The sequence below is a fragment of the Marmota marmota genome, unplaced genomic scaffold (assembly GCF_001458135.2).
Source record: "Marmota marmota marmota unplaced genomic scaffold, marMar, whole genome shotgun sequence".
Taxonomy (NCBI): domain Eukaryota; kingdom Metazoa; phylum Chordata; class Mammalia; order Rodentia; family Sciuridae; genus Marmota; species Marmota marmota.
In genome coordinates, this window is record NW_026000174.1 from 16,780,424 (window position 1) to 16,807,913 (window position 27,490).

General features: G+C 38.3%; 2 protein-coding genes across 2 annotated transcripts; both read right to left on the reverse strand.

The window, feature by feature from the left end:
- Window positions 1-10,101: 10,101 nt before the first annotated feature.
- LOC107160649 (olfactory receptor 51E2) lies at window positions 10,102-26,676 on the reverse strand. The gene is made up of 2 exons (XM_015507308.1): window positions 26,511-26,676; window positions 10,102-11,325 (listed from the first exon to the last, which is right to left on the reverse strand). Exon 2 carries the CDS (start codon window positions 11,279-11,281, stop codon window positions 10,319-10,321), a length of 963 nt encoding a protein of 320 aa, XP_015362794.1. The 5' UTR covers window positions 11,282-11,325; window positions 26,511-26,676; the 3' UTR covers window positions 10,102-10,318.
- Window positions 17,967-20,632, reverse strand: LOC107160660 (olfactory receptor 51F2). The gene has a single exon (XM_015507312.2). It carries the CDS (start codon window positions 20,607-20,609, stop codon window positions 19,665-19,667), a length of 945 nt encoding a protein of 314 aa, XP_015362798.1. The 5' UTR covers window positions 20,610-20,632; the 3' UTR covers window positions 17,967-19,664.
- Window positions 26,677-27,490: the final 814 nt, after the last annotated feature.

Genomic DNA, 27,490 nt, shown 5'->3' on the forward strand with positions numbered 1-27,490 from the left:
ACACTCACATCCTGCAGGAGCCCAGGGTGAGCATAGCAGAGAGATTGAGTTTTATCTCATTGCACAGGGCACCTTAGCAGAGCACCTGTCTTCAGGGAAGGCTAGGCATGAGCCACAGAGTAGTAATTCTACTCAGGTCCCTGCGGAGTGGGAAAACTGAGGCTGGCTTTGTAATCATGGGTCAAGTGTTTGGAGAAATAAAACCATACAAACGAAATAGAGTCCAGAATCATAGGCTGGTTAATATTCCATCAAATTAAGTCGTCTTTGGAGACTATTATCTTCAGTGGCCCCTCTGAATTTGAGATCCTCCAAAGACAATATTCCTAAAGCCTCCTCTGAGCCAGACCACAGAATTAACCCTACAGGAACTTGCAGTTTTTTTTTTGCAGAGGGCAGGGATATGGCGAGATGTGGTGCGGAGCCCAGTGGTGACCTGACCTAGCCTAAGGGAGTCAGGAAGAGCGTTAGAGGAAGTGGAGAGGGTACAGGTTCTGGAAGGCTCAAAGGCCCTGTGATAAATCTGGAGCTCTCATTCTGGGACAGAAACCAGGACTGAAAACTTGAATCCTTGGAAGGAAGCTAGCACAGATTGTGCCCACATTCCTCCCTGGGTCTGACCCACTGAATCAAGCAGTTAAAAAATGAGAGAATTTGGACAAAGGAAAAACAATTACAGACAAGTAATTCTGGATTCAAACACTTCACTCTGTTTCTTACCACATATGAGGGTTTTTTTTCCCCCCTCCTGCCTCACTTTCTAGAGAACTTCCATAATTGCTCTGACCTTAGTTCTTTGCTACATCGAACAAGACCATGGCTATTCACCTGGAACTACTTTCTATGGGCACATTTGACATACTCTCATCTTTGACTTTGGCAACACTCTCCCAGGATGAATGAGGCCTGTCCTGGTTACCTTTCTCTTTATGAAGAGATAAGTAAACTTACAGAAAAATCACATAATATTGAAAATTTATATCAAAGGCTTGAGCTGAGATCTTATAGCTACTTCATAATTCTTTTCTTTCAATTTTTAGACCATCACCATTTTTCTCAAACTCTTTACCCAACTTGCCCACTCTTCTCTCAGTAACTAATTTGGTATAGCTCCCATTTCACACAGAGTGGGCCTTTCCTAAACTTCCTGCCCAACCCACCTGATATCTTATTTATTTCCATTCCTATATGCATACCCTATCAGAGACACATGAACATGTTGCTTCATGCAGACTACCTTTCCACCAGTTTACTTCTTTTTTAATTGTCTATCACTTACTGAAAAAAAATTTTGAATATCATATTATGGCACTGAAAGCTCTTTATGATTTTTTAAAAATAAAAATAAAGCTTATTATGTATAGATAGTTGTGGATGCTCATGTACTTCTAATTTAAAGAGATCCTATGTGCACTTTACTCAACTTCATCAGTGGTAACATCTTGCAAAACAAAAGTACAACCTCAATATAAGAATATTGATGGTCCAAAAGGAAGCTACACCAGCATAAGAAAGACCATATATGGCAAGCCCACAGTTAATGTCATCCTCTATAGTGAAAAGCTGAGAGCATTTCCTCTAAGCTCAGAAATAAGACCAGGATGCTAACTCTCTCCTCTTATGTTCAACATAATATGAGAGTATTAGCCAGAGAAATTAGACAAGATAACAAAAGTCATCCGAATCTGAAAGGAAAAAGAAAAATTGTCTATGTTTGTAGATTAATATACAGACAACCCTAAACATTCCTCCAAAAAATTTGCCAAATAAGTGAACTTAGTAAAATTACCAGATACAAAACCAACATATAAAAATCAGTTGCATTTTATACACTAACAGTGTAGCACCTGAAAAAGAAATTAAGAAACCCCATCGACAACTTTAAAAAAATAAGTATGTAGGGGCCTGGAATTGTTGCTTAGTTATAGAGTGTGGGCATAGAACACATAAAACCCTGGATTTAAGAAACATTACCCAAACCAAAAACAACAAAACATAATAGAACAAAAGACCACCCAAACTATAAATTCTCCCAAATAAAGAAGTTAAGAACAAATGTAACCAAAGAGGTAAAAGGCCTTTACATTGAAAATTATAAAATATCTTGATGAATAAAATGAAAAGACAAAATAAATGGAAAGATGTCATATTTCTTAGAAGAATCAATATTTTTAAAATGTCTGTTCTACCCAAAATAATTTATAGACTCAATAAAATCCCTGTCAAAATTCCAATGATATTTTTCATCGCAGTAGAAAAAAACAATCTTAAAATTCTTATGGCACCATAAAAGATCCTGAATAGCCAAAGTAAAATGTTGATCAGGAAGAAAAAAGCTAGAAACATCACACAAAGCTATAGTAACCAAAACAGCCTGATACTGACATTAAAGCTGACATACAAAGCAATGGAATAAAATAGAGAGCCAAAAAATAAATTCACATGTTATGATCAGTTGATCTTTGGACAACATTACTGAGAATGCAAACTGGGGAAAGAATAGTCTCTTCAATAAATCATGTAGGGAATCTGAATATCCACAAAATGAAATTCAATCCATACCTCATCTGTTATACAGGAACCAACTCAAAATGAATTAAAAACTTGAATTTAAGGCCCCAAACGGTAAAACTATAGGGAAAAAAAAAAAACAGGGAAAAATTTCCCAACATTGAACCATGTGATATTTTTTGTTTCTGGATATGATATCAAAAGCATAGATGACAAAAGTAAAAACAATCAAGTGGAATTCCACCAAAGTAAAAGGCTTTTGTACAGAAACAATCTGTTGAGTGAAGAGATGACCTATGGAATGGGAGAAAACACATCCAATAAAAAGTTAATATCCATAATATATATAAAGCATAAACAACTCAATAGCAAGAAAACAAATAACCCAGTTAAAAAGTGAGCAAGGGTCTTGAGTAGATATTTCACAAAAGAAGACACACACAAATGGCCAATGGGTATATGAAAAGGTGGTCAACATGACTAGTCATCCGGGAAATGCAAATAAAGACCACAGTGAGACATCACCTCACATCTGTTAGAGTACTTATTCTAAGAAATAAAAACGATAACTAAAGTTGGTGAGGAAGTGGAGAAAAGGAGACACTTACCTTATATAGTTGTGGTGGGAACGTAAATTGGTACAGTCATTATGGAAAATAGCCTGGAGTTTCCTCCAAAATTAAAAATAGAATTACCATATATAGGAAATGAAACCAGTACCTCAGTGAGCTGCCTGCATTCTGATTCTTTTAGTATTATTCACAATAGCTAAAATATGGCATCATATTTTGTCAAATGGTCAATCAACAGATTAATTGATAATAAAAATGTAAAACATATATACACACAGAGGAATATTGTTCAGCCTTTAAAAGGAATAAATGACATAAATGACATCATGAATGAATCAAAACAATAATATGTTGATAAAAACCAGGCACAGAAAGATGAATACTGAATGATCTCATTTGTATGCAGAATCTCAAAAGGTCAAACTCATAGAAATAGATGAAACTGATTCATAAAATGGCAACTTACTTGTTCCTAAAAATTATTCAAGATGTTTTTCAAGATGCAGATGCAGAAGCCTAGGACCTGACCTAAAAGACATTAAGAGACTTGCAGAACCTGAGGAATAAGAACAGGGCCTCATGGAGCCAGATTAAAAGTGAGGAGTGCTGACAGTTTTAAGATGGACTAGAATTATCCACAAGTTCCATGAGGACCCATGTACTGTGCAGACTTTTCCACTGAGATTCCTGTTTACAATTAATTAGCCCTATATTTCCCCTAGCCCTAGGGCCATCTAAATTCCTTCACCACTGGCTAATGGAGAGACAGATTTGTGTGTGCTTCCCATCTCCATATTGGTTCACCTACATAAAATAAAGCTCTTTCCTTTTGTAAACACTGTTGCCATAGTATCTATTTGTGTGAACATCAGGAAATAAGCCCTTGGTTGGTAGTGTGGAGAGAGTAGAATGGTGGTTGCTAGAGACTGGAGAGTGGGGTGGGAAAAAGTGTTCAAAGTATACAAAGTTTCAATATTTTGTGGGATAAATAAATTCTACAGTTCTCCTGTACAGCATGGTGACTATAGTTACAGTGCATTGTATGCTTGAAATTTGCTAAGAGAGTAGAACTTACAATGTTCTCACAACAAAAATATAACTTGATATATCTATCAGACTGTGATAATCGTTTCATTAAGTACCTGTATATTAGAACTAATAGTTTTATATTATAAATACATATAATATTTGTCAATTATATCCCAATAACACTGGAGAGAAGTATTTCTTTTCTTTTCTTTCTTTTTTTTTTTTGGTTTAGCTCCTGATACAGTTGTAAACCACTTAAAATTCACGAATATATATTTTTTATTGCAGTCACTGTTATGTCCACTAGTTCTTAGCAGTCTCTGGTCAACTCAACAAGGTACAACCTGCCAGAGTTTCACCTCAGCCTTGAATATGCACCTCCTCCCTTCCACCTGGGGTTTCTCCTTTGATGCTGTATCATGGGGACCATGGGAATCCACTGAATATTCGCTTACAGGCAACATGGTAGTGGCAGGAGTTGGTGCCCTGTGGGGCAATTCTTTACTACCAGGGTATAAGAGGGAAAACGACTTCTCCTTTCCTTTCAATAGGAAGAAATTTCTGAGACAAATTTTAGGCAATCTTGCAATATGCATCAACAGTTGCCTTTTGGATGGACAACTCTATCATGCATTATTTTTTGGATTTCTCTTTTCCCTGCTTCAGTTCTACTATCCCTCACATCTGGTCACTGGATTTGAGCTCCAGAAGAGTAGCACACAGGCTTTGGTTTAAGGGGAACCAGGGGAAGACACAGACTGTGCTTTGGCAATCAAAACTCTTATAATGTCAGAGTTCATCTCACTGTTTCTTCCCTCTATATTGTCCCTATGCTTCTCCATTTACTTGCCTCAACCCCAGACTGGCCTCATTTTAAATATCACCTGCTCATGAATCTCTCCCTAGTTCTTATGGTAACACTACTTCTCCCTCCTCTGTGGCCACTATAACTCATAAATCTGTCTGTGGGGGCACTGAAGATTCAATATTAATAAATTTTGTTTTATATCTGATATCCACTATCATTTATTTTTGCTTTTCCTTCGTGTTTCAGGATGTTGAACATTATAAATGATTCCTGAATGTTTATTATTGAATGATATTAAGAAGTGGATAAGGGCTGGGGAGGTAGCCCCATGGTAGAACATTGCCCTAGCATGGGTAAGGTCCTGTGTTTGATCCTCAGCACAACAAAATGAACTTTGACATCAGGGAGGAGAATTGGTGATTACTGTTGAAAAGAATCTCCAATTTGTGATGCTGGTAGAATCTGGTTGTAAATATATATTAAGTGTAAATCTTAAAAAAAAAAAAAGCTAGGGAAATTTTTATCCTCAGAAACAAATTTAAGTTTTTCTTTTATTTCTGACCAACCCAGTCTGGGATAAATGATGTGTTAATTAGAGACAGGGGCTAGATAAAATTACTGGGGGATGGGAGCTGTTCTATTAATTGGGCAACCTTGACTGTGGCTCTCAAAGGGAATTGGCTACCTAAATGGGTGCCCTCCACTGACCAGGCCAACATAAACATGGCTGGGAACACGGCAGTGTTTTTATGGTCCTCAGTCCCTAGAGACGCTGTTTTACTGGGAAAGATATTCTCATTATAGTGACCACTTGCCTGAGACTCCCAATTTCAGAGGCCTCTCACAGCACAGGCTGCCTCGGGCCATCTCTGTGAGCTGACTCAGCCTCCCAGGCACCCAGAAATCCTCTTACCAGGAAACCCTTCCAGAAAATGGGAGCAGACATGCACTCTCCCAGGACCCTGGTCTGTGTGAAAGAGGAGTAAGCAGTGGCCATTACTTCTTCCATAAGATTGCCACCTTCTGCAATGCAAACACATTTTCCTGGGAAAACTTTAGGAATTGGTCTTCTTATTAGCTTCTTCCTCCAGTGCACAAATCAGTCCTTTCAATTCTATTTGAAACTCATCTCTCTCACTCGCTGTGCTCTTCTCTTTTTTCCCAACCCCCAACCTTAGTCCTGGTGCTGGTGAGAGATAGATGATAGATAAGATGAGATGATAAGATAAGACAGGACAAGACAAGACAGAATTCAGTTCTTAAATTCTAAGCTCCCTGCTTATGTCATCAAGTGAGTTCTTTGAATATTTTAAGAAAATCTGTGTTTCTTTCTTGTCCCAGTTCCAATGCTCATTCATAGCCCTTTGACATCCCTGAGAGGCTGAGATTTTTGCCTGCTCCAAGGTAATAATAATAAGTATTTTTTGAGTTCATACTATGTGCTAAATACTGTGCTAAGTAAGTATTATCCATGGGTTATTGCACATAATTCTCACAAAAGCACTGAGAGGTAGATACCTCTTTCTTTCTTAGAAACGAGGGAAACAAGTCTCACAGAGAGTGAATTGACAGGGTGAGTCACAGAACATCTGCTCTTTCTATTGCCCCAAGCTTCCTTTTAGAGAGTCTATGAATATCTCCCAGGTGGAAAATCCCAGTCTCTGGGAGCAACGTTGAAGTTTAGAAACAACCATAATTGGCAGGAACAGCGGGTAGGAGATCAAGTTGAGAAATGCCATATTTGGGCAAATAGCAGGTGTAACCACAGGGAAGAGGGCTGGCTCTTTCTCCTGTGGGCCAGGGGCAGTTCCAAGGAGGCCTAGGAGTGTCAGTCTTGCAGGGCCTTGGAATTATCTGGGGATTCTTAATGGTATTCAGAATATATCATATACATTCTTATATATATATCATATATATATATATATATAAATGGGGCTGGGAATTAGAGATTATCTGATTCAGGCACCATATTAATCCGAAGAGATTGTATAAATTACATAAAATCACCCACGGAGTGGCAGAACAGAAAGATAGCTCAGAGCTCACAAACCCCATCTCACAGCTCCTCATGCAGAGTCCAGGGTAGGCTAAGCTTCTGTCCCTCTCCAGATCTCTCTGGTCCTGTTCCAAGGGCACACAATATGGGGTAGGAGAGTAGGTAGTTCTTCAAAAGCAACTGGATTCAAGGTCTGAGAGTCACAATACTGTATTGTATATTTAAAAATCTGTCAAGAGAGTAGATCTTATGTTAAATGCTCTTACCACAGAAGGAAAACGACGAGGATGATGAAGGGAGCAGGAGGAAACTTGGAGGTGATAAATTTACTGTGTTGATTGTGGCAATAGTTTCAGGAGTGTGGGCTCATATCCAAATGCATGAAGTTGTATACATTAAATCTCTACAGCTTTTCGTATGTCAATCCATGCCTGCCTGATGAGGCTACAGTCTCAGCCAGCGCTATAATACAGTGTGAAAGAGAAGACTCCAATATCAAAAAGACCTGGCTTCAAGTCTGGACTCTGCATTTTACTACTGAGTGACTTTGAAAAAATTATAATTCCTTTGTGCCTTAACTTACTAGTTGGCTATAAGAGTAAGAAGTGATGGACAAATGCTGTCACTTTCCTTTTAGATAGACATTTCCTTAACACATCTTTTTTCTTTACAGAAGTCCTGAGAGAGCCAAGTACCCACTGTTCAGGGCTGCAACCTTGGTAATAGGTTTAGAAGATGTGAGTCCATGTAGAGTTGGTGATCAGTCTGTCCTTGGTCTTGAGACACATGATTTGGACATACTAATATTACAAAATTTTGAGCTTGAATAGATAGCTTGTGATGTCTATTGAATATTGAATTTGCACAGTTAATCTGTTTTATGTTTGACATGACATAGTACAGATGGCTTCTCTTTCAATTTTCAGTTCTCCTTTCATGGCTTGGCTGGCCACAAGGATGATCTTTTTCCTTTTTTCAATTCATATATCTCTTTTATTCAGGGTTTTTCAGAGAAGTAGAACTCATAGGATGGATGGATAAACAGACAGAAACAGAAACAGAGAAATGGAGAGAGAAAGAGAGGCTTATGTTGAGGAACTGGCTTACATGTTCATGGTGGCTAGTAAATCCCAAACCTGCAGGGTGAGCAGACAGATTCAAGGAAGTGTCAGCACTACAGTTTAAAGGTTACGGCTGTGTCTGCTGCAGAATTCCCTATTGCCTAGAGGAGATCCATCTTCTGTCTCCGAGGACCCTCAACTGATTGGATGTGGTACACCCACATTATGGAGGGTGATCTGCTTACCTCAAAGTCCATCAATTTACATGTTAATGACATCCAAAAACATTCTCATGGAAATAACTAAAAATGCATCTGACCAAAATGTCTGACTCTATGACCTTGGCAAGCTGTTACACAACATTCACCATCACAAGGTCATATGATTGTCCCATACACGTAATCACTGCTTAAATATTTGAGTTAGAAAAAACTTGCTAACTTATTACCTAATATTAGTGGATGGATATATAAAATGAACTTGGAATTTTTTCTATTTCTGTATTTTTACCTCAGAAATGAAGCTTATTATAAAGTTATAGGCAGAAAAAGATGAGCTGAGAACGTGGGTGATTTGCCCAAGTATACACAGTAACAGGAACACTTTCTGTCCCCCTTTTATTGATTTGTTTTTAGGCTATATGCAGATATAAATATATTTAGTGTCCTTCATGATGGGATTTGAAGCCTGGAAATATTCCTACTGAAATCATAGGCCAATTACAACATTAGTAGTCCTGGTATTAAAACTTTGTTACTTTGGAATAAATACCATCCTTTCAGAAATAATATTTTCCTCAATCCAATAAAGCCAAAATAAAATTATTTCAATATGTTCTTGACATAAAATTAATAATGAAATATTTTCCATTAAGTTTTGAAGATTTTTTATTGTGGTAAAATATAGATAATATAAAATTCACCATTTAAGTAATTGAGCATACAATTCAATAGCATCAAGTATATTAACACTGCTTTGCAACCATCACCACTATCCATTTCCAGAGCTTTTTAACATCTCAAACTGAAACTCTGTAACTTTCCAAGCTCACATAGGCCTAGCAATTGTATTCATTCCAGTTTCAACTACTCATTAGAGTTTTTAATCCATACAATGAGAATATTCTACCTTGAAATAAAATGCATTTAACATCTTTATAGTTCTGCAAACAATACATGTCAGGGACCCTTGTACTGATGGAAAAGACTGGAGACTCTCACATATTTCCAAATATCAATTTATAGGATTCTATAAAAATAAAGTATCAAGCATAACAAAATTTAATTTTTTTTCTGACACCTATATTAAAACTCAGTATCATTTAAAATATTGGACAGATACAGGACACACTAAAAAAGGGAAGACATGATCCAAGAGATATAAGATATGAATGAGACAAATAGACAAAACCATTCTCCTTTAGCCTGGAAAAAAGTAAGCTATCAGATCATGGCTACTAAACATGAAGCGTGAACTAACCTGGTTCTGTCACCCTCAACCAGGACAGGGTTATCTCTCAAGCACAAAAAACAAAGATAACCATCTTAGTACATAGCAGAGAGAAAACAGGGTTTGCACAGGCAGAGGAAATAAATGGCAGATGTTAAACAGGAAGCAATATAAATGGCAGTTAAGTAACTGGATTCAATTATCAAATTTAATTTCAAACCTTGGCACAGCACACAAAAGCTACGTGATTAGTTAAGTCACTTTGCTATTATAAGCTTCATTTCTATCACCTGTAATGAGTAGACAAAAATGGTACCAACCCCATAAAGCTGTGAGGATCACAAAAAAGCTATAAAGCACTTATCATAGTGACTGGAACATTGTAAGAACACAAGATAAGTGCATAAACACTATTATTAAGGGCTTGGATAAATTCCCAGGTAGTACATTATAAACCAACAGTGGGGACTGTGGCAAGCCCTGGCTTCCATAAATTGTCAGTTTAATTTCCCACATTAAAAAAAAAAAACTGTACATGTCAACTAAACAATAACTACATGACAAAAAGTTTAAAAAGCAGGAATAAAACTAAATCATCAATCATTTGTATACATTTCCTCCAAGGCATAGGCTGTTTTTCAACCTAGTTTCAATCAAATATCCTTATTATTTTAGTTAATATTACAATGTTTCATTTTTATAGTCTTTTAACCAGATAATATTCCATTAATATGGATTATCCTACTTATTATTCCATGAAGCGACTAGACTGTAGTTTACTATTCCAGCTGGAGAAAAGCACTGATATGTTTACAGGCAACTAGAATTAAATTAGTGTTATGAAATAATTATATTAAACCAGTAAGGATAAGGGGAATTAGGATGGCAAGGGTCACCTATGTTCCACAGCTTGAATGTCCTTGTCACAACTGATCTTGAGCATAGCCAGCACCCGTGTTCTGATCTGCTTGGTCTTGGCACCGTAGATGATGGGATTGATTACAGGAGGCAGCAGCAGGTAGACATCCCCCATGAGAACATGCACGATTGGATCAAGGCTGTTTCCAAAGCGGTGCACCACCGAGAGGCCGATGAGTGGCACATAGAAGGCCAGGACCACACCAATGTGTGATACACAGGTCCCAAAGGCTTTGGCCCTTTCTGACTTGGACGGCAGTTGCAGAACTGTTCGTATAATCAGAAAGTAGGACAAGGAGATGAACATGACATCCACGCCCATGACCAGGAGAATGGCAGTAAGACCGTAGACCATATTGGGCAATGTGTCTGCATAGGCCAACTTCATCATATCCTGGTGCACACAGTAGGAGTGTGAGAGCACATTGGAGTGGCAGAAGGCCAGCCGCTTGATGAGTAGTGGCAGTGGGAAAAAGAAGAGGGATCCGCGGATCACAGCCACCATGCCAATCTGGGCTGTTACTGTATTATTGAGCACTGCAGCATGGCGCAGTGGGTGACAGATGGCCACATAACGGTCAAAGGCCATGGCCAGTAGGATGGTGGATTCAATGGCTGAGAGAGCATGAATGAAGAACATCTGGACAAGGCAGGCATCAAAAGAAATCTCCCGGGAGTCAAACCAGAAGAGGGCAAGGATCTTGGGCATGGTGGATGTGGACAAGGCCAGGTCAATGGCTGCCAGCATGCAGAGAAAGAGGTACATGGGAGCATGCAGTCTGCGCTCTGTTCTTACAATAAAGACTACAATGCAGTTTCCAAACAAGGCCACGGCGTACATTGAAAGCAGGGGGAAGCCGAACCAGAAATGGGCTTCCTCTAGTCCTGGGATACCAATAAGTACAAAGGTGGCATGTGTGAAGTTGCAGGAACTCATAGCTGGCACTGAGGAGGGGGAACTGCAGAGGTCCCACTGGCAGCCTGTTAAGACATAAGCACAATCAGAGAGTCCCCTGGAAACCTGGGAGTGAGTACTTCTAGCTTTCCTTCCCTCCTGTTCCCCACCACCACTTAAGCTCTTTTATAAGCTCCAAGTCCCTCTTTTCCAAAGGAAGGACTGTGACAGCTCAAATTCTTTGATTATTCACTGCCCTCCAGGCAGATTTAAATTTTTGAAAGGGGACCCAGGGAGACACATGATTATCCCCAAATGAAGAATTCCCAAATTTTTCTCAGGTTTTTCCTCTGGCCCATACCTTCATTGTCTGAGAAGGAGGTGGCTTTTTTTTTTTTTTTTTTTTAAATTAGGTACACTCCTTTTAGGTAAACCTATCTTCTTTCCCTCCCTCTCTCTGCCTCTCCCTCCATTCTTTTTTTCCCTCTCTCCATTCCTTATATTTATTTTGTATTGCATAAGCATTTCTTGTATGGTATATTATTCAGCTTTTTGTCACTGGGACAAAATAACCTGAGAAAAACAATTTAAAGGAGGAGACATTTATTTTGGCTTATGGCATCAGAAGTTTCAGTTCATGGTCAACTGACTTTTTTGCTGTGGGCTTACAGCGAGGCAGGAAATCATGGCAGAGAGGGTGTAGTGGAGTAGAGTTTCTCATCTCATGGTGATTGGAAAGCAAAGAGAGAGAGAGAGAGAGAAAGAGAGAGAGAGAGAGGGGGGGAGAGAGAGAGATAAAGAGAGAGAGAGAGAGAGAGAGAGAGAGAGAGAGAGAGAGAGAGAGGAGCAAAGGATAAGACCTACTACTCTTCCAGGGCATTCACCCTCAGTGACCAACGTCCTTATAATCCAATCATTTCCTAAAAGCCTCACCTTTAAACAGTGCTTCATTGAGAACCAAGGCTTCAACACATGGTTATGTTGATTTAGAGATGAAAAACATTTTCCTTGCCTTCTACATGGCTTGCTTAGGGTGGAAGACAGACAAACAATCAATGAATTTGAGTATTATGATAAATGCTAGCATAAGGTACACATTTAATGCATTGGAGGGGGAGAGGCATGATCAGAGGAACCTTCCTGGAAAAAATGATTCTTTTGTTCAGTCTTGAAACATGAGAGAAAGTTAGAGAAGGGAGTAAAAGCAAGGCAGTGGGGATAGGAAACACCACAGGCTTTCTAGGTAAATAGTTGGTCCTTAGTTCTAAGATCAGCAAGTGGGAAAACAAATGCAATTGCAATGGAAAAATAAGAAAAAGAAAACAAACCACAGGTAAGAGAAAAAGGCCCAAAGTCAATCTCTTAAGAAAAAAACAAAACTCATCTGGAATTGTAAAATCAAAGGTAGTTACTTCCTGTGATAACTTCTTCACCCCAAGGTCACCTCCAGCAGATCCTAGAATATTCCCTGTGCAGACTCTTCACTCTGCTCCTGGCTGTTAGATACCACCCAACCTGAAAGGTGCCTCTAAGCCATTCCCACTTCCCCCAAAGAGAGCTTGGTTTGAGTCCTGATTTTGGAAGTCCTGATTTTACAATGATATTTTGAGATCTCTGTCTTTCCTAGAACCTGTCTCAACAAATTGCTCATGTCAAGGATGACATTTCATTTTTGGAAGCTCTATGTTGCTTTGTCCCAACCTCCTACTCCACTCAAACACCTGGGCTCTGACCTTATTAATCTTTTTCTCTGCTACATTCCTTTAGTACCAGGCCTTAAGAGGTAATTGTCTCTAAAAAGCCATTTTAGAAGGATGCTCTGACTCTTGGAAATCAATTCTTCAGGTGTTTCCACTGACAGTATTCAGGTTTTCATGTGATCCCTCGCAGGATTTTTTATGTCTAACCTGGGTTTTTATTGCAGCTGGGAGATACCCTTCAATACGCCTTAATGGAGAGGGGTTTAGAGACCAGCAGTCTTAAAATATGATATGATAAAGTGAGTACTAACAGCTTTGAATTGGATTCTCCCCATCTTGGATGAGCAAGGGCAAACAGATCCAGGGTTCACGTCTATTTTCTCTTCTCCATGTTTAGAATTTGTACAGAGGCACAATAGCTTCTCTTTCTAGACAAATATCAAATACCAAGTATTCTACCAGTGCTATTGAAACACAAAGAGCACTTTTCAGAGGCAAACAATTATATTCTTCAGGGAGACAGAAGAGCTGTTATCTTGGATCCATCCATCTATGTCTCCATCATAAAGAACTTGTGGAGGGAGGTAGTAATTCAAACAAATCATGCTGAACAATGTGGGACAGAGCTAAGGAACCTTTCCTGGAGAAAGGCCAGGTCACTAGGCCACTGTCCCCAAGAGCAATGGGGCCCAGGGTGAAGAGTAGTCCATCATGGAGGGGTATCAAGGAGAGCATGATATTTCCCTGTGCTGACAGACGCAGGGCCTCTGCTGGCCACAGGATCCTGTACTTCCTTAACCCCTCTCTTCACAGAACACCTTTTCTGCTTTGCTGGTACATGTACTTCCTTACTGAATTCCAGAAACTCTGGCCAATCATCTTGTCTCCCAATGTCCCTATCCAAGAAGACCTCATGTTTTCTGGCTTCCTGCCTGAAGTGTCTCCTTGCTATACCCAGCTTCAGCTTCTCTTTGCATCTGAATGTGACAGCTAGGTTCATTCTCACCTGCCTTTCTGGACTGGCAGCTAAGGGACTTTTTAAGTCCATGAAGGTGTGGGTGGGTTACAAGTGTTGTCCTATCATGAACCTGTTTGTGGGAGCTTCAAGGTCTGTGAGACTGGCAGGAGCCTCAGTTTGTCAGGCTCCAGGTGAGGATATACTCACCTGAGAATGGTGAGTCCAATTCAGAGAAAGCAGCTGGAGCTGGCCTTCTATTTCTGTAACAGGCTTTTTTTAATAACGCTCCCTGGAAGGCCCATGGGAACAGGCTGTGGGAGTAGGAGCTGAGGCCCCAGGGACTTGGCAGCAGAGGAATAAAATCTCCATGTTCACTGTGTGCCACTCTCATGGCTTCCCACTGTTTCTTTCTAGGGGGGCAATCTCAAAGGGCTCCTTTCCTCCGCCATTGCCATCACACTGACACACACAGGTCTCTTGACAATGTGGCCTGACTCTTTCAGCCAACCCAAGCTCTCACAGTTAGCCCCAGGGGTAGTGTGTTTCTTCATTAGCCACTCTGCAGGACACGACAGGCAAATGGGTGAACAGTTATGGTCCTTGGGCTCTTGAAATTCACATCTTCTTTAAAAACCAAGATGGGTACACAAAAAAGAAGCCCTACAATTCAAAATAGGGTCATGCACATCTCCATATGTTTCCTCAGTTTCTCTTTCAGTTGAAAAACAGCCTTTGAGGTAGTGAAATCTTTCCTTATTGCACCTGTGTCACAGATAAATGACAGATGCAATAAGAACTCTTTGCTGTAGGTTACAGTGTTTACAATGGTTGGAGAAATCTATATGCAGACTTTTCATTCATTCACATTCAACAAATATTTGTCAAGTGCCTATAATATCATAAGCAAAATAGACAAAAAAATCCCCACCTTATGGAGTGTACATTCTGATGAGGGAGGCAGACAATAAAGAAATTAATACATAAACTAAATAAGATGTTAGGTTTTCATAAGAAGAACAAATATCAGGGAGAAGGGAACAGATAACTATCAGGGGGAAGGAGTTGAACTTCAGATGAAGTTGCCAAGGAAGGCCTCACGTAATGGAGCGATTTGAGGAGAGGCCCAAGAAGTGAGGAATATATCTACGGATATACAGGAAAGACCATTCCAAGAAGAAGGAACAGATATTACAAGTAAAATCCTTGAGGAGGGAGTGTTTCTGGTAGAAAGCCAGTGCTCCTGAGCAGAGAGAATAGGTAGAAAGTAGAAGGGATGAATCGAGGGTTCTGGGAATTGGGCCATATTGGGCCTTATAAGGACTTACAGGCCATTTAAGGACTTTCACTTAGCCTTTGAGTGTGCTGAGGGTCTATGTGAAAAATTTACAGAAAGATTTATAAAAAAGGATCTGAAGTGAGTTAGACTTTAAATTTTATCAGAATGGTTTTCTCTAATTGCCCTCTAGACTCATTTGCCTTGGTATGTCATTGCCCATTCTGATCTTTCTTTCCTCATTTCCTTTTTGTAACTTCTTCATGCTTTGAGCCTTTACGACCTAGCTCCAGCAAGCATCCCCAGGCCCTCTGACCCCCTGATCTTTATCCTCCAATGACATATGCTCTGCATCACATGCAACAGTGTTATCTTTGTATTTTATATAGTACTTTATCCCCCAGCCTCTCCACACTTAGAGAGCTAAGCACATTAGTCTACACTTATCATTTCACTGCAGTCTCTGAAAAGAGGAACAGAAATACTTTCTTATCAATCAGACACCAAGAGTTTCTTATTATTCACCTGTATCTGGCCTTGGAGTTTATTCATTGTGTAATAAACTTTTCCTTAGTAATATCTTATGTGGGTACCATTGCTGTGCTTAGGTGCTGCAGAGGTAAATAAGATTAAGTCCTTGCTTTAAATGTGTTCACAGATATTGATGCAATCTAAGATGGGATGTATTTACAAATTTAGTTAAGAAAAATGAAAACTTAAATTACATAATTTTCTTCATTCCTCACATCTAATTCTTAAACTAATCTTGTCTAAATTTTCTAATAACCTATCGAATGTTTGCTTTTATTCTCATTTTTACCCCCACAACTGTGTTCAAGTAGCTGTAACAGTGGCCTATGACTGCTACTGCTCTGGCTTCTGGGTCCCTGCACACTGTGAGCTTGTCCATCCTGGTTGAAGCATGGCGTTTTCTCTGCAGCTCACCCATTCTGCAAGCATCCAACTTGCTCACTTCTTAGTGATGAAAGCTCACCATTTTCCAGGATTGGATTGCTAGACAGTAGGGCTGTGTACAGGTTAGTGCATAGGAGGGGAGGTGTTGGGGTTGGGGGAAATCTGTGGAAGTGGTGTGAACAGTCAGACGTTTGGTTCTTGGGAATGAAATTCCTTCTTTTTCTCCTTTTTTTTTTAGGACTCTGAGTACCTCAATGCTTCTCCAGCCCACATCATTCCTTTTCCTTCCCCACTTTCTCCACACCCCACTTTATGTATTGTGTGGAAACAATTAAACAAAAATCTAGTGTCTCATCCTATGTCATTTGAGCTCTTCTGCTTTCCATCCTGGACCTTCTATAGCTTTTTGGGGTGTGTGTAATGAGGATGATCTATAGGGTACAGGTGAGGGAATAGAAAAGGATAGAAATAAACAGAAACTGGCTATTGATTCAAAATATAAATTACCTCTTTAAAATGGCCTTCTCACTTTTATGTTTTTATCAGCACTCATTAATTACTAGATAAGGTGTGTTGGAGAGAGGAAGAACTAAGGCTGTATGGCATGAGGGCAAGCTTACATGAAGCTACATGAATCATGGTGAAACTTTCATATTGAAGGGGGCATCTCCTACTGTCACCTTCAAAATATGGAGCTCCATGAAAATTTATCTGTAGACACTAAGAATAATTTTCTGATATTGGAGAGATTTGTTATCTTCTTGTGTGCCCTCCAAAGCCTTATGCTCCTTTTAAGATGTAGTTTGTTTATTCATTAATCCAACCAAGATTAAAAGCTACTGTGGGACCGTCACTGTGGATAGAAATGTAGGAACAACAATGACTATGACATAGTTCCTTGTCTTGAAAAGTGAGCTCTGAGCCTGCTGTGGGAAGAAAGGATACTGGAGAGTCTGAAGAGGATTGTCAAGAAGCACAAAGTGTTACAGGGGTACCTGGGAGGACACCATGAAGACAGAAGGGGTCAGTAAAGGCTTTGAAATAGGATCACCTCTCCTGTAAATCAGAGGGAAGGAGACAGAGTGCTATCGGTAGAGGTAACAGTTTGTGCAAAGGCTTGAAGGTGACAGCAGTCACTCAGGATTAAGGAAATGCAGGGTGTTCATTGTGCCTGGAGCATTATGCAGAGGAGAAGCAGTGAAACTTGAGAGGTCAATAGAGTCGGTCATTGAAACATATTATTATTTTTACTATGTGGCAAATCCTTGGATGATAACATGTATGAAATAATTCCTTATCCTTAACAAACCTTATTTCTGATGAGGAAACCAGAAAAAAAAACATATATTAATATTAACATGTTGGTCTGTAAAAGTGCTAAAAATTAAAAATAGCAGGTAAGAATGAGAGTGGATACAAGGCATGAATTGAGGGAAAGGTGGTGGTGTTATTATTTTCATACCATCAAGAATCCTGCAATAAGGCACTCGAACAGGGAAGGGACCTGCATGAAGTGAGGAGGTCAGCCATGTGGGTTTATGAGGGAAGAACACTCCAGGCAGGGAGAATAGTAAGTGTGAAATATGATGATGAAACCTGCTTGATGAACTAAAAAAAAAATTCAGATTAGTGTGGGTATAGTAGGATTAGTCAAGTAACAGGGGATGGAGTTGGTTGGGATGGTGGGGGAAGTCAGATCAGACAGATTGCTCATGAACTATTACTGTGAATTTTCCACAGATAAAACAAGAGGCCACTAGAACATGCTGAACAGAGAAAGTAACAAGATCTGCCTGTGTATTAAAACAAGCACTCTGGTATGAATGCTATTAAACCCCATGCTGCTGTGAGGGGAAATGGGCTATCAAGCAAGGATGGATGAAAGAAGACCCTCTATGAAGCTATACACAAATGACTTCAGGTCCAAGATGATGGCTGGCATTGTGATGGTAGCAGTAGAGGTGATGTAAGGGGGTGAATTCTTGACTTGCTGATAGGTTGGTTTTAGAATAAAAGTGAAAGAGAGGCATTCGGGTAATTCTTGGTTAGGGACGACTGGATGAGCCTGTGTTTTCCTTGATGGGAATAGTAGGATTTTGTACATGTTGAGTCTAAGAATTTTGAGACATTTTAGTATAGATATTGATGCATAGGCAATTGGGTGAGTGTGGAGTATAAATACTAACTTGGGTTTTGTCAGGATATGGGTGATATTTAAAGTCATGATGTTAGGTGAAATGGGAGTAGGACAAAGGGAAAAGAAAAAGGTCTGAGGAAAAAATACCAAGGTATTCTAACATATGAAAATGAAGACTAATGACAACCAAGATGAAAATATTATTGTACACATGTTGAGAATTCTTACATCACCCTTATTATTAAGTAGCCAGTACTGTAGTCACTTTATAAATTCCCTGTAAATATGAATGAATACTTCTGTTTTCTATCTGGACCTGATATCAGCTCTAGAGCCCAACTTACCTGAGTGATATCAAGGGGGAGAAATTCTAGACTTAAGGCTTAGAATGTTCATGATGCCCATGTCATTGAAGTATCTGCTTTAAAAACTTGAGAATTAGTGTAAATACACAGGGTACAGATGACTAACATTCTAGAGTAAGCTGTCACATGACATGACACAGATTTGAACATTTCTAAGTAAATGATGCAAATTTTAGTTAATTTGCAATTTATGGTCATTTCAAATGAATTGATGGAGGGCTGAGAGAAATTTCAGTATATGTTTCAGTCAGGAAAGATCATCAGGTAGGACATACTTGTAAGGTCTGAAGATTTTGATTTGAGTGTTTTCTTCCTAATTTGGTTGAAAATTTCTGGAGGACAGAGGTGTATATTTCTTAAAAACTTATTTGTATTTTTACTTCTTTATGTCCTCCAGCACAAATCATATGGACTGATGTACTTGTACATATACTAATTATATATACATATATATTATATTACACTATCGGTAGCAGTATAGCACTTAATTTAAGAGTGTGGGGACCCTGGAGTCAGATTGCATGGGTATGCTCTGCCACTTACTAGATGTTTAAGCCAGCTACTTAATATTTTATGACTCAAATTTCTCATTAGTAATGGAATAATGTGGATTTGGAAAAAAATATTTTAATTCATGTAAAAATACTTAAGACTCATAACCTGTCAAGGGAAATAATAAATATTAGTTTAAATTATTAGTATAGTCGGAAAACATTATCTACTTTTCACAAAGGAGGGACTTCTTCGTGTGCATTCTAACTTCTATGAGGTGGCTGAGGCAAGAGTAAAATGGCTGTCGAAAGGGATCAAAGGCAACATTGGTTTGAAGAAAAAGTGGTAAGGGGGAGAAATTCTAGACTTAAGGCTAATAATGTTCATGCTTCCCATTTGTATATCTATTCCTCCTCATCTATAAACTAGGAAGGTTAGAATAGCTGATGTTCTAGAAAACATTCCAGCTTTAACTTTAAATAATTGTATATTCAGTTTCAATGAGCAACAGATTTTGTTTTGATTTCTTAATTGATAACATGGCTGGAGGTAGAAGGATCCATCTATCTCTAGACTACTACGATTCTATGTTTCTTTAGAATGGAGAATTTTAATCACAGCTCTACGTATCTGTTTGGTCTTCACACTGTAGATAATGGGGTTCATTACAGGAGGGATCAGCAGGTAGGTGTTAGCGATCATGGTATGTACATATGGCGGGGCTCCTTTTCCAAATCTGTGCACAAAGGACAGACTGATCAATGGAATATAGAATATAGCCACAGCCCCAATGTGGGAGATGCATGTGCTGAAGGCTTTCCTCCTCTCTTCAGGGGAAGCAATGCTGAGGACAGTCCTAATGATCAAAACATAGGAAAGGAGGATGAGGACTGAGTCCACACCAACAGTAGAAATCATGGCAGTCAATCCAAATGCACTGTTGATCCTGGTGTCTGTGCATGAGAGCTTCATCACATCAGGGTGGAAGCAGTAGGAGTGGTGGAGCACGTGGCTGTTGCAGAAGGACAATCTTTTAAGAAGTGCTACCATTGGTGTCAACATTAGGGTTCCCCTGATGACAATTGCCACTCCAATCTGAGCTATTCTATAGTAGGTTAAAATAGTGGCGTACCTAAGGGGATTAGAGATGGCCACAAAACGATCAAAAGCCATAGCCAACAGTACTGAAGATTCCATGACAGTGAAGAGTTTGATAAAGAACATCTGTGACAAGCAGGCATTGAAGCTGATCTCCCTGGTATTGAACCAGAATATGCCCAGCATGGTGACCAGAGTGGATATGGACAGCCCAAGGTCTGTGGTGGACAGCATGGACAGGAAATAATACATGGGTTCGTGGAGACTGGGCTGCGTGACAATGATGAAGAGAATCAGGCTGTTCCCTGAGAGGGCAGTTGCATAGAGAATGCAGAAGGGAATGGAGATCCAGGTGTGGAAGGCTTCCAGCCCAGGAATACCAGTAAGCAGGAAAATGATGGAAGAGGATGTGAAGTTCTGGAAACTTGACATACTGGATTAAAAGTACACAGAACAAGTCTGAAACAAAAAAGCTACATTAGGATTATTTCTAATTATAAATATTCAAACAGAAAACTGACCAAAGATGAATATCTATATAATATATAAAAATATGAATGGATCACTTAAATTGATAAAAATGACATGTAAGATTTCAACCACTGGGGTAGATATCCTAAAAATATTTGCCTCAGCCCACAATTTTCCTTCTCTGGGGCTCTTTGCTGTTAGCTATATTTATCTCATGTGACCTCTCTTCCACTGTTATAGCTGTAGATGACTGGACTAAAAATAGACACTTTATCCTAGATTGCCAAATCATATTTCATTCTTCCTGGGATTTTTTGTAAGAAAGAGGTAGCCATTTAATTTTTTTCTATATAGTTGGCACCAGAGAAAAATAGACTGGGAATGTGGAGTTAATGGTAATTAGCTGTAAGTATGGAAAGCAGAGACACTTACAGACAATATTGGAAGCCAGAAATTATAGATAAAGAGATAATTATTACAGAAAGTAACATATGTGAAATGACAAATAAACAAACTAGAAACTAGGGCAGTCATGCACTTGCCTGCAGCATCCAATCATTAAAGGGGCCCTTACGCCACAGCACCTGCCATCACATTTGGAAGAGACAGAGAGGAAGAACACAGACCTACCACTAGACTTAGAGACAGAGAAGGCTGCTCTTCACCTGGCATAATGGGCTGCCACGTTCAAGTATATATCTGTCTTGTTTATGCCTGAAGACTTGTTCTCCAGAACAGATGTTCACCATTTTGTTAAGACACAGGAGATACCTAATAGAATGTCACTGTTTTGTTTTGAAGGGACAGATACAACTTTGTTGATAACATCACAATTCTTTCTTTATTGAATAGAGAGTTGGTGACTACGAAGAGAGATATGTATGTGAATTTAAAATAGGGACAAATGGGAAAAATAGAGAGATTATGGCTTTGTCTGGAGAAGGTTCAATCAATGAAAGAGCAATTTTAGGATAGGTTCTTCAGAGGGAAAAAAGGTACTGAGCAGCTGACAGCAAGTGTAAGATAAAAAGGGGAATGAAAGGATCCCAAATTTCCAGACCCCAAGAACTCACCCAGAAAAAGTGTTAACTTAAAGATCACCTGAAAAAACTTTATTAAAAAAATGAAAAAAATTAGCTAAAATTATCAGAAAATTAGAGGGAAAAAAGAAGTGTGTTATATAAGCTGACCAAATAAGTAAACTATAAGTTTATGTTCTGATATTGACAGTAATGAGTGTCTTCAGGGGAGTGATGGATGTAATGTCTTAAACGTATAATGGAACTTCACAACAGGAAGAGAATTTAATAACAATGCATTGTTTACTTCAAAGCTACTAGAGATAGGATTTTAACTGTTGTCATCACAAAGAAATAATAAATATTTGAAGTTAAGGATATGCTAATTAGCCTGATTTGACCATTGCAAAAGGTATACATGTATGGAAATACCACATTGTGTCCCATAAATATACACAGTATTATCGGTCAGTTAGAAGTAAAATAATTTTATAAACTAAAAGAGACAAACATAAAGTGAACATTCAATAGGTTTGTAGAATTTGGAGAAGCCTTTCTAGAAAAGGTGTTGCTAATAAAATAAAACAGAATCACTGGAGTAGATGAAGGGAATTGAAGGAGAGGGAGGAGGGATGGGATAAAGAAAGACAGTGGAATGAATCTGACCTAAGTTTTCTGTGCACACATATGAATATACCACAGCAAATCTCATCATCATGCACATCCACAAGACACTAATTAAAAAACAAAACAAAACTATGTGTAAATAGTAGAAAGATGGATAGAATAGAGGGATGGGAACTGAGGGAGGAGATAGGGAAGAAAAGGGAAGTACTGGGGACTAAATTAGAGCAAATTACATTCCGTGCTTTTGTGATTATGTCAGAATGAATCCTAATGTTATGTATCACTAAAAAGAATCAACCATTTCTGTGTGCTGTCTCAATTGAGATGAAGAGTTACAAGTCCTTTAGAATGCAATATGTAAAAATGTTGAGCAGGAATGCTCTCATGAAATTTCTTACCTTGATCTTCCCTTTCACTCTCAGGACATTTACTGAGTACCTATTTTTGCATAGTGCTGTTAAAAGTTAAGGAACAAAATAAATAAAAATCCCTTAAAGAGTTTATAATCAAGTAAGTGAGAAAGATAAGTACTGCTTCTTAATAACTTCAATATCTAGTGTATAAGATAAATATTAAAATGGTTATGGAAGTACAGAGGACTTTCTGTACATACCAATTAACTCTGGATATCATCACTTTTATTTCATATGCAATGATTGAGTTCCAATTTTCATCATTGAGTTCTAAAATCCTATTAAAAACACTTTAAAAAATTAAACTGCTACCTGAACAATTTATTTTTCACCCTAACCTTTTAATGGCTCTCTTTATATTGTTTCAATAATTCATTATTTGTTGTTCATTTCATTCTTTTTCCTTCCTTTTCTTGCTGAGAGATCATAAACCAAACCTGACACCAAACCACAGAGCACAGTTTGATCTGGTCTGTCTTCAAGTCCTCTCCTTTTCATGGCTCTTCAACCATATCTTCCTGCATTCTGTCCTCATCCATGCTGGGTTCAGAGACAGGTGATTGATTGCATGTTCCTTCTCACGGCCAATAGCTCTACTTAGCCTCCTATCATAAATGTTAGTTCAGTTCAATAGCAAACACACATTGGGCATCCACTGAATCTTGTGTCAGCCACTAAAAAGAGGAAGCAAGTGAAATAACAGAGGTTTTGTGCCCATGGAAGCCACGGCGTTTGTCAAGGGCTGAAAAACCCAGGCTTAGAAGGGTGAATTATATTATTATTATTATTATTATATCTTCTTATAATATCTTATTATGTTTATTAAGAATCTGGTGATTATTATAAAAATGAAAATTGATTTTGAACACCTGCTGCATGTCAGACACTGTATTAGGGACAGTGCTTTTCAAAGGAATAAGAGACAAAGAAAGAAAGTCATTAGCTATAGATTGCACAAAGATATCAGATATCTGAGAGATAAGGCCTGGAAATTGTGTGGAGTGACAGATTCGGAGTATGTGTGTCTAATTCTGTGTGTCAAGAAGAATAAGTTCCAAGAAATCTGAACAGAGTAGATGAATTGTAACTGTGTAAAGTTTTGATGGGTGTATGTGAATTTACAAGGATGAGCAACAGGAGAAGGGTGTTTTTGACGTAGATAACAGGAGCATAGGTAACATGAGATATAAAGGAAAAATAATAGTTATCAGTTTATCATATAACTGCAAGAAAATTAACACGATGGAAACTTAAGCGTGAGGCAGGGTGCTGTGGGTGATGAAGCTAGAGGAATCATCAGGGTCAGGTCATACAACTTGAATTCTGAGGGAAGGAAGAAGGACTTTGATTTTAGTTGCACAACATCAAAAACCAGGCATTTCCAAATATTTTATGAATAAATAAGCAAATCATTCTCCATCTCTTCTAATTTAACTCCAACAAAATTCCTTTCCTTCTTTAGTATTTTGTTTGCTACCATTGATTCCTTTTTTGCAGTCTCCAATACTCAAGTTTTGTCCCAACTCAAAAATGAAAGCTTCCTACACTGTAGTATAGATATTTTCCACACATTCAATTTGATCAGTATATATTGAATAGCCTCATTATTGACCTCTGTGCTTAGATAGCAAAGAATATAAAACATAAATCTTCTTTCTTCTTTGCATTTTTATAATGCTAAAAAGTTATTTGAAGAACAGTCTGCTTTTGTTCATTATTCCTTCACCTTCAGTAACAGAATGTTTTTCTCTAATAACTCTCAGAGACTCCCCCAACTGATGTAACTGATGATTTTATAAATACCAAGTATAATAGTTTATTTTCAGATTTGTTTTTCTTTCCATCGTCTCAAATTTTGGCAATGGGGATTACCTCTTCCTTGAAATTTTCTCCTTCAGTGGCTTCAATGCCAGTTGTTCTGGCATTTTTCCTATTTATCAAGCAATGTTTTTGTTCTGTCTCACAAATTGTGGCATCCTCAAAGGGTGCTTTTCTCCAAGAAGTTCCTCTTCTTTCTCTCCATACAATGTCCTTAGAATATCCTAGTTATTTCCATGGCTTTAAACAGACCTTGCATCCAGATAATTCACAAGTCTGCAATCTAATTATAGCATATCCTGAGATCTATGCTTCAAAAGTTAGCAGACTGTTGTGGCAACATGTCTGGGCTTAAACTGAAGGCAGTAATGAAAAGTGAAAGTAGGCAATCAAATCTTCCAATTAGAGAAATTCTGGCAGCAGTTTGGAGGAAAAAAAATCAGAACTCCTGCTTTTAGTAAATAAAAGGTGAATGAAGTACTTTACCTCTGAGGGACATCCCCATCCATCCATAAACCCTCATGTACTTCACCTTCAATGCAAGCCAAACAGAAATCATTCTCTGCCCCATTCTAAACCCAGCTCTTTCTTCTGTTACATTTTTCAGCAAATGGCATGAAGCTCTAGTAATCATCTAATTAGAATTAGTCTCCACCCACAACATATACACATTCTCTTCCTATTTCTTTCTGTCTCTCATGCCCTACATACAAATATTCATTAATTTATACTGATTCTACTTCCGAAATGTCAAAAACTGGAGCCTCAGGAGGTCTATATGTAAACACCAAGTCTAGGAAACTGTAGCAAACTGTTGCTGGTATATTTGTTGTATTTCATTGCAATTTTCTTACTTTGAGAAAATAAAGTTGTATTTCATTTCAGTTTTCTTACTTTGGTTAAACAAACAAACAAACAAACAAACAAACCCTAAACTGCTCATAGTAGAGAATAAAAAGGGATTGATGAATATTCATTGAGGGAAGCACTATACTTCTCCCAAGCTACCTTTTTTTTTTTTTTTAAATTCCATCACTCTCAAATCTGACTCATTTTCTCCAATCCACATACACTGAAATTCTCTTTTGTGTGAAATAAGCTATATTCTCTCAACTAATTTTCCTATTCGGATCTCAAAGACACTCTTTTCTCATTGCACTGTTAAGCGCTGTAGCTTGTGGCTGTCTTTAGCTGCTAAGTTAGACCATATGGCCTCATCAGTATTCTCTAAAACATCACTGATGGCATGGTTATAGTGTATGACAGTTATAGTGTATAGCTCGTTGCTCAAATACTGACAGGTTTTGAGACCTTGTATAGCAATACAAATCTACATTTTTTTTGACACTTGGTCAACAAACATTATTGTGCTTTATAAGATTCTTTTAATTTGTACTAGAACACATATGGTAACTATTAGTAGATTCACTTTAAACTCACTTTTCTGATAAATAAACTGACTTTAAGAGCACTGATAAAAACATATTCAGGATCACACACAACTGGTGAATGTCAGAGCTGGGATTTTTAACTCAGTGCTTTTTAATTCCAATATTTTCAGGAAAGTTTATTTCACTAATGCCTACAAAAAATGTAAACATCCTTTGATTTAGTTTCTTCATCTATAAGATAGGATAGATACTATGCCTAACAGGTTTCTGGCATGCAGAAGGTATTCCAAACTGCTAATTTTAAAGGTTTAGTAAAAGGCATTGGGCTTAGGAATGAGGCTCACTAATCATGATAAATGTAATAGTGCACTAATTAAATTATCTAACAACAGTATCCAAACCCTGCCAGGCAGAACAAATTGTCCATTTTCTGCAGATTTCCTGGGAATAAATAACTCTACAAATTGTATCATCTTCTTAATCCCACCAACCTATCATCTGATCTAATTCTGCCCATTGTGATAAAATTCTTCCCTGTGGATAAGAAGGGGCATCTCACCTAGAGTCAGGCATGCTCACTGAACAGTTACTCACAGAGCACATCCAGCAGTTCTGCTGTCCTCTCAGTCTGACTCAGATGCTGGAGGAAGTTTCAGATTCCAGACGATGACTGAACTTATGAGACTTATTTCAGCTTGGTTGGAGAAAGGCATAGAGCTGAGAGGCCAGTTCCCATTGGTGGTGCTAATTCACCATGTCTCTGGGTTATGGGTTCCCAGAGGACTTGCTTGATACAGTTTTTTTATATTTGTTCCATTATGCAATTATTTATTGTAGCTTCATGATTTATAGGCCGGTATAACTCTTTTTGTACTGGGAATTGAACTCAGGGGCATTTGGCCACTGAGCCACAGTCCCAGCCCCATTTTATATTTTATTTAGTGACAGGGTCTCACTGAGTTGCTTACTGCCTGGCTTTTTGCTGAGTCTGGCTTTGGGCTTGTGATCCTCTGGACTTACCTTCCCGAACTGCTGGGATTATAGGCCTGGCTAATGATGTAACTCTTCTGTTGTGCCATTTTATTTTAAAAAAGTTTTCCTTAACAGCTTTATTGAGATCTAATTAATATGCTGTAAAATTCGTCCATTTATAGTGTATAATTTAAAAGATTTTAGCAAAGTCACAGACTTATGCAGCAATCAACTTCACAATATAATTTTGGAAAAAAATTTAACAACCCCCAAAAGAAACCCCATCATTATTAGCAGTCCTTTAAAAGGGGATGACTTTAAAATATGAAATTTATACCAAATTGCTTAAAGGCATCTCCTATCACGAGTGTGAGTAATACTGTCCCCCATAACTCCTTACCATCTGTCATATTCACAGTAGTACTGGTTCGTTAGTGTGGTATTCTTTTATTACCTGTGATTTTTTTTATAGTGGCAGCAATCTTTTACAACTAGGAACAATAATTCATTTATTCATGCATGCATATATCCATAGGTATTTTATAAGAGTGTTTTATTATTATAGTTTGAATATGAGGTGTCCCCCAAAAGCTCATATATTA